The sequence below is a fragment of the Alexandromys fortis genome, unplaced genomic scaffold, assembly GCF_014885135.2.
Source record: "Alexandromys fortis isolate MF-2015 unplaced genomic scaffold, M_Fortis_MF-2015_v1.1 scaffold_51, whole genome shotgun sequence".
In the NCBI taxonomy this organism is placed as follows: Eukaryota; Metazoa; Chordata; class Mammalia; order Rodentia; family Cricetidae; genus Alexandromys; species Alexandromys fortis.
Genome location: NW_026067925.1, coordinates 1,867,367 through 1,878,586, shown reverse-complemented (window position 1 = coordinate 1,878,586; position 11,220 = coordinate 1,867,367). Strand labels below are relative to the sequence as shown.

Sequence of the window (11,220 nt, the reverse complement as noted above, 5' to 3'; positions counted from 1 at the left end):
TTCCAGAGATTACCATCTTTGGGATCTATCACCCATGCTCTGGTGGGCTTTGGTAATCCAGCTCTCTTGGAGTCTTTTCTGCTTCTACAAGTAACCCGTCATCCATATTTCTGTAAGTAACCCCAACAAAACATATTGGTTCATCAAGTTGGACTTTGGTGGTATCCATACTTTGGTCTGCCATGGGATCTGTCTGGAGTGAGTAGGGATATGTGTTGTGTCACACAGAAAAGTTTGTTATATAACAACAGGCCTGCTTGCTACGCTGCACATTAACCCAAAACAGAGAACTCACAGGGAAAAAAAAAAAAAGGTTAGGAGAAACTATTGAGCAGGAGGATGCTGGCTGGCTGGCTCATGGCTAGCTACTTTTCTTATACAGTTTAGGACCAGCTGCCTAGGGATTGGTGCTGACCATAGAGGACTGGTCCTTCCTATATCAGTTAATAACTATGAAAACCCTCTAGACGTGCTCCCCAAAAATTTTTCTCTAGGCAGTTCCTCAGTTGAGATGATGTGCCTGGATAAGCATAAGGTTTGTCAAATGACAGTTAAAACTAACCAGAACATGAGCAACTTACGTTTTTCCTCTGGAAGCTTTTAAAACATTTTTTTTTTCTTTTCGTTGTTGGCTTTTTCAATATCATTTTGATAATCCCTTGTATGGCTTGGGGTGTAGGAATATAGGAGTGAAACTGTGTTCTTCTCTTGCTTGTGTTTCACTGAACTTCATCTTGGGGTGCTACAGTTTGGATATCACTGGAGGGTCCCCTTGGGGGTTCATGTGCAGGAAATTTGTTTCTCCATGGTGGAGGATGACAGCTAAAGGGACAACTTTTAAGAAGTGAGACCTAGCAGAAAGTAATTAGATGATAGAGTACCAACCTTAGAAGGAATTAGTGACAATCTCATACATCTGAATTGGTTCCCACAAGGATGGGTTTCTATTTAAAACAAAAACAGAAAACAAAAAGTTTCTCAGTCTCTCGAAACTTGTTTAACATGTAATTTCACTCTTCCTCATGTTTTCTCTCATTCCAAGAACCATGCTGTGATGTCATCTGTCATAAAGTCTTAGCCAAAACCAAACAGATATTGCCCCCATACACTTTGACTTTTAGAACTGTGAGTAAAGGGAAACTCTTTTGTTTAAAACCTACCTAGTTTCAGGTACTTTTTGCTTCAATAACAATAAACAGACTGGCATATCATATTTTAATTATGACTTCTAATACTGAAACATTACAACTGTAATTGACCCCTCTTGTTCTCTTTCACGGAGATTATTGAGATCATGATGCTTGATTTTTTTTTTTCCATTAGTAGTCCAGTTCATTGTCTTAGGTATTTGGATGCTTGTTTTTTTGTTTTGTTTTATTTTTCCAGGCAGGGACTTACATGTAGCCAAGAATGACTTTGAACTTCTAATTGTCTTGCTTCCTCCTCCCTACTCCTTGGATTCCACATGTGCACACCACACTCAATGGATGCAGCACTAGGAGTTGAACCCAGGCCTTCATGTATGCTAAGCAATCACTCTACCAACGGAACTATATCCTCAGCTCCTATGTATTATTTTCAATAGCTTATTTCCATTTCCTCCTTTTGGGGTAATTTCTATTATGTCTTGAAGCTCGGTGACCTTTCCATCTGCAGCTTGTAGCCTGATGTTAATCTTATCCAGTAAATTTTCCAGTGCAGATGTCTAAATTGTTTTATATTTGGTTCCTTCATATATTGCCTTTATCTTCTCATCCCATCCCTATCTTCTTCTAATCTGTATACATATTTAAAATAGTGTAATTATTTTAACATTCTTGCCTGATAACTCTGTCATCTCTTATCTCTTCTATTTTGAATAATGTTTCTCTTGATGCTCATGTTCATTCTTAACATTTTTTTTTTGCCTTTCATTTTAGTGACAACTGGAGATGTTTTACCTCACATCTGTGTGAATGGCTTAGGTTTATATACATCTTAAAAAAGAAAGAATTGAGCTTTGTTCTAGTATAAATGTGGGGTAATTGTGGGTACCACTGGCCCTTGTACTTTCTTCTTAAATTGTATATGGTATATCACTAGACTTGATTTTTAGGATTGAAGTCACCACACCCACAAAGTATGATCTTCCTAATATCTCAGTTAGATGTTTGTGGTGTTCAGTTCACCTTCTCTATTCTTCAGCCAAGTTCACATTGGAGAATTTCTATCTGACTTTACATTTCCTTGTAATTGTTCTCTGACAGCTTTGGATCCTCTTCCCTGCTCTATACACACTTCAGCATTCTCTGAAAAACCAGAGAGGGAAATGCTTCTGTTTTTTTTTTTTTATGGCTCTTATTTTGTGCAGCTTCTTTTACCCCTGCCACATACTTTGCTTTCTAGCTTGCACAATTTTTACCGCCTATTGTCCAAAATCTGATAAGAGTTGATTCATATATTTTCCCATTACAAAATCTGTTTTGAAAGGAGGAAGTCATAGCGCTGCTTCCTTGACCGAGAGCAAGAATGCATAATTGACTTTCTTGACGTTACACCTTTCTTTGGAAATTATCATTTCATTATGCTTCAGATTCAAATTTCTTTTCATCACTTACTCTGGGGGAAAAAATGGAGCTGTGCTTTCCATCAGTGGTGCGTGTCATCACTGAGCATAACAGAGACACTGCATGAGAAAGGAGCTTCCCTTCTTAGTTGCAGAGTGATCTGCAGGTTTTCTAGCATGGACTGGCATCTTTGGCAGCAGGTTCCTACAGTGTTAGCAGCTTCAGTAGCGCTCCAGAGCATACAGCAGTAAATAAGCACCTTTCTCAGCATCTCTTCCTGTAGCAGACTGCCTCCAGAACATACCTTATCCCAAATAGCTTTCTGGCAAGGTGCCAAGGACAGGCTTCCACCAAGTTCTTTTAGAGTAACAAATTTCCATTTTTTTTTTTTTTTTTTTTTACCATATAATGTACGGAGATTTTCCATCAATGCTTCTGGTCGTTGGTCTACCTCTTCAGGATCAAGACTGACCTTGACTATCCTTCTAGCTACTGGGTACATATGTCCTCATTATATGAGGAGGAACTAGAAAAAATAGCCACAGAGTGGGTCCTTGAATCAGTTAGCAAAGAATATATCATACCTTAAGTGATGCCTATATATTATCTGATGTAAGTCAACTCAGCAGGGTATTGCAGCTCCCCAGTTGGTTTCAAGATTTAAAGTAATTCACAGACTCTAATCCTCTGTAGCAAAAGGAAGGCCAAGTGTCCTTGAGGGAGTATTCAACCTCACTGATTCAAGCACACACTGTAAATCTTCACCTAAGTTCCCACAAAGGATCTAAGGCTATCTACAATGATTACTGCATCTCTGCCCTAGAGAAGCCAGATTCTTGCATCTTGCTGCTGCTCCATGGATTAACATATGTCTTCACAGCTCCTAAAAGTCCTCTTTGGTGTTAAGATTTCATTGCTTCTTGATAAACAAAGCCTCTCACAACGTATCTACTTGTATTATAAAGCTTGCGGTAGCATGCTATAATGTGTTATGGTGTTGTGTTTTCAAACAGTTGATATAATTAAAATGTATCTTTTCATATTTACGCATGTAGTTATCACTTCTAGCCATCTTCATTTCTCTCTGTAAATCTAAAGTTTGAATCTGGTGTCATTTTTTTTTGGCCTGAGAAACTTTCTTTACTGTTTCTAGTAAAGCATATGCTTTTTTTCTTTTCCCTGCTATGAAAGTGTATTTACTTAGCTTTCTTTGTTGGTGATATTATTTGCTGAATACAAATGTATAGTCTAGCTCAAATTATCATTCAGTTGTTTTCTGTGTTTCATTATTTATCATTAGTTAATTTACTCTCATTGCATGATATATAATGTGCCATTTAAGTCTTTGCAAGTCTTAAGGTTCTTCATCTTTGGTTTTAAATTATATTCTTCTCATTTATTAATTGTGAGTGCTGGGGTGTATGTGTGTGTGAAACATTAATTTGATATTGTTTTTATTTTTCTTGCTTAGGATTCACTGAGATTCTTGGGTTTAAAATTTATATTTTTAACTAGCTTGAGTAAATTTTAAACCAACATATCGTTGAATGTTTTTATGGCACATTCTACCCTTTCTCCCTGAGAGTCTGAGTGTATGGGTGTTAGATTTTTTTTTCTTGTTGCCCAAACCACTAAAACTGCTCCTTTTTTCATCCATTATTTCTGTTCTTCAGATTCAGTATTTTTATTTATATTCAAGTTTCTTGACTCTATTCTACAATGTTACCAAGTGGTTAAGTAGATTAGCAAATTTTTCATTTCACATAATTTAATTTTCAAGTCTAGATTTCTTGACTGAAATTCTATGACTCACTGTAGGCAGATATTCCTGTAAGTTCTTCTATCTATATATGCTTAATGTTTTAATGTTCCTAAATGCTAACATACATCATATAAAGGTTCTTCTATACAGATGGCTTCCTCTCTCCTGTATGTCACTATTTTTTGTTCGTTCTCATAATGAGCATTTTCTAATTAAATACTAAAATTTGCCTATAAATGGTAGTGTTTCTAGGTTTATTACCCTAATGCACTTGTGTTATAAGTAGGTTTGATTTGAGGACTTCTGGGTTTAACACAATGCTTGCATCGGGCAAATCATTCACTTTAACTTTCTCCCACCAATATATGCAGAAACAAAATTTGCTGACAATCACATCATTCTCTCTTCTAGTTCTAGACTTTCTATGTGCAGTGCTAATGACCCTGTATTAAAATGAGTTGCAAGCAGATGGCAAGCCACTCAAAGCAGCGCACTAATATTATTTATCTATGCATCCTTAGTACCTAGCCTAGTGCCTGACACTTAACCTAAGGGTACTTGTTATATTTTTGAAAATAACAAGTGAAATAATTAAAATCTCAGAATCCGTTTAATTGCAAATCATAGTTCATAAAATTCTGCAAAATATATGGGCCATTTATTGAAGCAAAGACTCTGATACAAACTCAGTTCAATTCCAACTAAATATATCAAGTGCCCATAATAAATACTCAACCATGTGATCATAATAGACTTTGTTACAAAGAAAGGAACAACGTTTCAGAAAGAAAGGATCAATATTGATTGAAGTGACGTTTTGACATGTGAAAAGTAAAGTTTATATATTAAGCATAGTTTGTTCTCTGATTAGAATTGTTGAATTATGTACACTCATATATAGAGATAAATAAAATAATATGAAGAATGGGGTATATGATAGGCCAATCTGTAACTAAGACTCCCTTCTGTTTTAGTCTTACTCTTCCCTCTAATGGCCTGTGTTATATTGGGAAACTTTAAACAACTATCCCCAGGTGTGGATTTAGCAGACCAAACATTGAAACAGAGCAGGAACGTTTATATTACCTTACAGGAGTGCTATGGGGATCAAATTAATTCATGAATATAGAGGGACTTTTTGAACTGAAGGGAGCCGTAGAAACAGTAGAGATGATATTCGTGGTAGACCTTCACGGCTGTGACCAACACCTGACAGTGACAGTTTAAAGGAGGAAGAATATACTTTGGCACCACTTTCTGCTGTGACATTAATTAGCTATCCCATTTGTGGGATATCGTGAGGCACCACGTGGTGACAGGGAAGACACAGAAGAGCAAAGCTGGTCATCTCATGGTGGCCAGTGAGAAGGGGGTGGGCATGACAAGATGCAGTCCCCAAGGGGATGCCTCAGTGACACAGTTCTTCCTGTTGGGTCCAACATCATAAAGTTTCTATAATCTTCCCAAACGGCAGCACTAGCTGGAAAGCAAGGCTTCAGTACATGAGACTTTTGAAGGGACACTTCCTATCCTAACAGTGTTAAATGAGATAACGCAAATAAATCACACCTTCCAACAATGCCCTTAATATCTAAACTCTCACACAAATGATCTAACACACACATTCTGTCACTCAGCAACAGCAACAAAGCTGACGTTATTTTTACACATTTTAAATTCTTTTTCGAAGCAAAGCTTAGCATGTGCCCACTGATTCTATGTCTTTTATTAATTTCATCTTTCCTGCCCCCTCTTTTCTCTTTCTTGTACCAAGAAATCTGTACTCATCGATATAATGTTTTGTTCCTCTTATTGTCAGGTGTGCTAAAGTCATTTTCTCCTCTAATGTTTCAGAGAATGAAAAAAAAAAAAAAACAAGCAAAACTTTTCTCTAGAGTAGCTGCAAAATCACTGCTGCGGAGATCATAGCAGAGAAATTTTGAGATCCATGATAATCTTTTTATAACTTTTGTTTCCTAAAAGATACATTTTTGTAGTATCTCAACCCTTGATTTTATATCGCAGGCTAAAGAATATTTGCTTGTAAGTTTGTCAAAGATATTTTCCTGATTAGGGTTCAAGCATATTGATCAAATGTTAGTCCCAGTTCCCACAGAATAATGATTCTTTTTCTGGTTTTAAGGAATTCAATGTTGTAAATATGTGAGCACGTGATAAATAAGGTAAACAATTCTTCAACAGGGAAAAGCAATTTTAAGTGTGTTTCCATGCTTGTTACCTCTACTCTGCTCATTTTTTTTCTAGCTAACTTTATATGAGAGAAGCCTAAAAGATGGACAGGAAGGTGATAGGTCTTATCTATTCGCATGGCAATCATTGAACACAACCTCACACTAAAAATGTGTTCACATCATTAACTTTCTGAAGATGTATTAAGCACCTGCTTTTACTCTGCTAATAGTCAGCATGACGGTGGATCAACAGATAAGAATGAAGCACCTGACTTCCCAATACCTCGGACTTTTTCAGGTTGGTGTGCCACTGTTTAAACACATCATATCTCTTGGTCACCCTTCAGCATCCCTTTACACATCAGCTGACTCAACGCCAAACAAAGTTAGTGAAATAGTTCTACTTTGTGAATTCTTTTCTGGCTTCCTAAATAAATTTGTCCATTTTGCTCTTCTATTTTTAAGAATACCCTTGACCCAAACAATAATGCCTTACATGGGCCTTTTGCAGGGTTTTGTTGTTGTTTTTGTACTTCTTGTCACTTTGCCTGACTTCCCCCATTGAACTAAGAATAACATGAAAAATGGTTCCTGCATTACTCATTATTGTAGCCCCAGAACCAGATAATTACTTGGCACATAGTGCTTGAGAAATGTACATAGAGTATATAAATAACATTATAGGCATTTTCTGATGAACAAAAGAACTGAACAAAAATGGTACTAAATGAATAGAGATATTTGTAATGCACAAGGGTAGAAAAATAAGATAAAGGAACATTAGTATGCCAAGATATTGGGGGGATGATTATTAGGAAAAAAACAATGAAGACGTGAAAATAGCCCCCACATTAGCAAGCAATACAGGTATTGTGGATAAATTATAGGAGCCAGAACCAAATGACTCATTGTCCATGACTCATCCAACTGGGAGGTTCTGGGGCTGCTTGGGCTTGCCCACTCATTTGCTGCACTCCAGCTGTCTCCTGTACTGAGTCTAAAGTCTGTAAAGCATGTAGAACAACTACCCTGCTTGGTTGTTCACTTATTGGTAAGTGTTGGACAGGATAGGAGTGGTGTCAAACACTTAAGGAATAAGGATAAGAATTGGTAATTCCTCAATAAAGATTGTGTTTACCCCTGATCCCAAGAAATCTCCCATCTTAGCCAAAAAAAAAAAAAAATGTGATAACCCTGTGAGCAAAGTAAATGAATCAAAGGATGCATCCTGAGAATAGCAAAAGGACACATGGAAACAAATGATCTCTAAAGGAGGAAATTCAAATCTGTTTCCTATTTGCCCAAGGAAATTTCTACAATGTCTTTCAAAATATAATGGCACTCCAAACTGGGTAAAACTGCCAATAACTTTTCCTCCAGCAGACTGTATAGGACCTTCCATTAGTATGAGAGCTAACCAACAGAAAGGAAGCTTCTTGGTCAGTACCTACTTGATTGCTCCATGTCCTGTGACTTATGTGTATGCTGTTTTTCGTAATAGGATCTTACCACCAAGGTCTAATGGGCAGCCAAAAGTAATGGCAACAGCTTGTTTTGGTAGCCCTTGGACCTCATCAGAGAAGTTTCTTTGTTCAGTGTATAATGATTAACATAGAAATTTCCAACAGATCTAAGTGTAGAGAATGAGTGTCTGGGGACGCTTATCCAACAAATGGGATAGCTAATCGCACACCCTTTATAAGGCTCAGGGACCATCACAAAAGAGCAGGCTGGGAGACTGTAAAAACCAGAGGTTAGGGAGGATTGGAGCAAAACAATGTACTCATGAACTTACAGTAGCAATGGATTCCTGCAGGAAAATATAGCAAGTCAACATTTTTGCATAAAGTAGGAAAGGGTCCATGAGCTGACATCCCTAACTGAGGCTCTACGGACCATTGGTGGCTTTTGGTAGAGAGAGAATCAATTTTCTTAAAGGACATGACTCCTGGCAGATTAGCTATACTCTGTCTGTTGCCTGTCCCCATGTAGAAGTATATGGACAGCACAAATTATAATTGATGGGTCATTAAATAAAACAAAAGATAAATGAAAAGTTAGGGGTATAGGGAGTTGGGGTGGAACTAGGAGAAATTTGGAGTACACCATATGAAATTCTCAGAAAATTATTTAAAACATATTTTTGATTAATATAGCAGATAAACACATCCATATTTATACAGAAAATTTAGTGAATTGTTTAAGAGAGCTCAAAAACATTCTGATACTCCAAGCACCCTGAAGTAATTTTAGAACTCAGGTTGAGACTCCTAAGAGGCTATCAGAAGGTTTTAATCAATAACTCTGACATCAGATAGTATGCCATTGTACTGGCATGGCTTGACACAGATGATATAGAGGACCCTCTACATCCAGCCTGGACCTTCTTATGTAGCAATCTAGAGAACAAAAAAAGCCACAGACCAGCTATGAGATACTCAGCCCAATTTCTGTGAGTCAGAATAGAAAATAAGGACTAGGAATTGATTTGGGTACATAGTAACCATGGGCATCACAAAGTTGGAAAAATGTAGTTGTTTTCACATCTTTGTCTCTTGGAAATTTTTCTAGCTCTTTTCTGAGTAGATATAAACAAATTCAGGTGGGAATATCTACAACACAAAATATTCCCCAAGTCCTCCCTATTGAGAATTAAAAATAATATATTATGATCCTGGTAATTTTAATATAAATACCTGGAGAAATATGAAGTTTGCACAGTCTGCTTCAAGAATGAAACTTAATAGCATTTAACTTGAACTCTGGAATCAGAACAACCCATATCTAAGAAATCAATTTCAGTTTCATTTCAGCTCTTAGGTAAAAACTAAAAACAAACATTTCCATAGGTTGAAAAGAGTTATTATGAAAAATATAATAAAAATATCGCTACAGAGAAGCTTCCTTAGGTTGTTTTCTTTACTGCATAGCCTATGAAAATAAGGCATTTTTGCTTTGATCATATAGGAAAATAGAAATAGACATAGAAATGGAAAATATTTAAGGTGTTAATATAGCTAAATAATTAAATATGGACCTTTTTATGCAAAGACCTTTACCTCTCAGTGAGTAAGAATCAAGCAAACCCTTTATAAAATGGCTACATTGTAACTCATATGAATGAAGGCCTTCTTTCTTGAGCATGAAAGACGAAATGAAAGCTGTTGGTCCTGTAGTTTACTCTCTTTAGACCCCTTTCTACCATGTTACACTTGTCTCTTCTCTACATCCACATCAGACAGACGTCTTGACTGCTTGAGAGTCCATGAAAAGTGGAAAGCAAAAGAGGTTTCCAAACCAAAGCTATCTAGAACTTAAACAAGTGGGCTTAATCCAACAGAAGATGATTCTTGGACCTAAGATCCAAATATTGGAGCCAAAATTTTGTTTTCTGCCACTGAGACACTAAAATAAAGGCATCTCTACTCTCTGGCATTGTTATCTATAGACACTACATTTGATGAGCATATGGATCATGGCTTATTGGTGAACAGACATATTGGGCTGAAGATGTCCTGACAAAAATTTCAAATCTATTAAGAAGTTTTTCTGCCCACAGCTCTGCATAGAGCATCCTTGACCTCTTTGTTCCTGAGGCTGTAGACAACAGGGTTAAGCAGGGGAGTGATGATGGTGTATGTCACGGAGAGAAGAAGATCTTTTTCTACTGAACTTTCTGACTTGGGTTTGAGATAGGCAATGGAGGCACAGCCATAATGAACAATGACCACAGTGAGATGAGAGGCACAGGTGGCAAAGGCTTTCTTCTAGCCTTCAGCGGAGGCGATTTTAAGGATGGAAGAGATGATGAGGACATAGGAGATAAATATCAGGCCTATAGGCACAAGAATCACAAATGAACTTACACCATAATTGATGATCTCATTGAGAGTGGTATCAACACAAGAAAGTTTCATTACTGGATATATGTCACAGAAAAAGTGTTCCACCACTGTGCCACAGAAGGGGAAACTGAACATGGCTGGCACATGGAGAACTGCCATAACCAGACCCGTGCCCAAAGATGCACAAACCAACGAGGCACACATTCCTTTGCTCATGACGACCATGTATCTCAGGGGATCACAAATGGCCACATAACGGTCATAACCCATGGCTGTGAGCAGAAAGCAGTTGTTCGTGGCCAAGGTGACAAAAAAGAACATTTGGGTTGCACAACCTGCCAAGGATATGGAAAGATTGTGAAAAATCAGGCTGAAGAGCATTCTTGGGACAATGACTAGTGTGTACACAGTCTCTGAACTTGCCAACATGCTGAGGAAAAAGTACATGGGAGTGTGGAGGTGATGGTCCATGAGTGTGATCGTCACGATGATGACATTACCAGTCAGAGTTAAAATATAAATGGTTAGGAAAACCACAAAGAGGGTTATTTGATGCCTTCCAAAGCTAGAGAATCCCAGGAAGATGAATTCTGTCACTTCAGTGAAGTTCTTTCTCTGCATTCTGCTCTGTTGGTGTCTAAAAGCAATAAGAAGGATCATCCAAGGGAAACTTTCATGAGCAATTGAACTTAAATTAAGGGATAATGATAGCTGACCTGAGAGAGTGAACCTACTTGTCCCTTCTGTGACCATCAAGTTCACGTCTAGAGTATCTGTCTGTGAAGTAAGAAACATTTGCGTGCCTCTTTGGCTTTTATGTGTATAAACATTATCAAGAAGACTTACGAGTACATGCTCACCTCACAAAATATAGT

General features: G+C 37.4%; 1 protein-coding gene across 1 annotated transcript; it reads right to left on the bottom strand.

Annotated features, from left to right (window-relative positions):
- Positions 1–10,036: 10,036 nt before the first annotated feature.
- On the bottom strand, positions 10,037–10,966 carry Or10j5 (olfactory receptor family 10 subfamily J member 5). The gene is given in 1 exon segment (XM_050143016.1): positions 10,037–10,966. A coding segment is annotated over 1 exon segment (930 nt).
- Between the last annotated feature and the right edge of the window lie 254 nt (positions 10,967–11,220).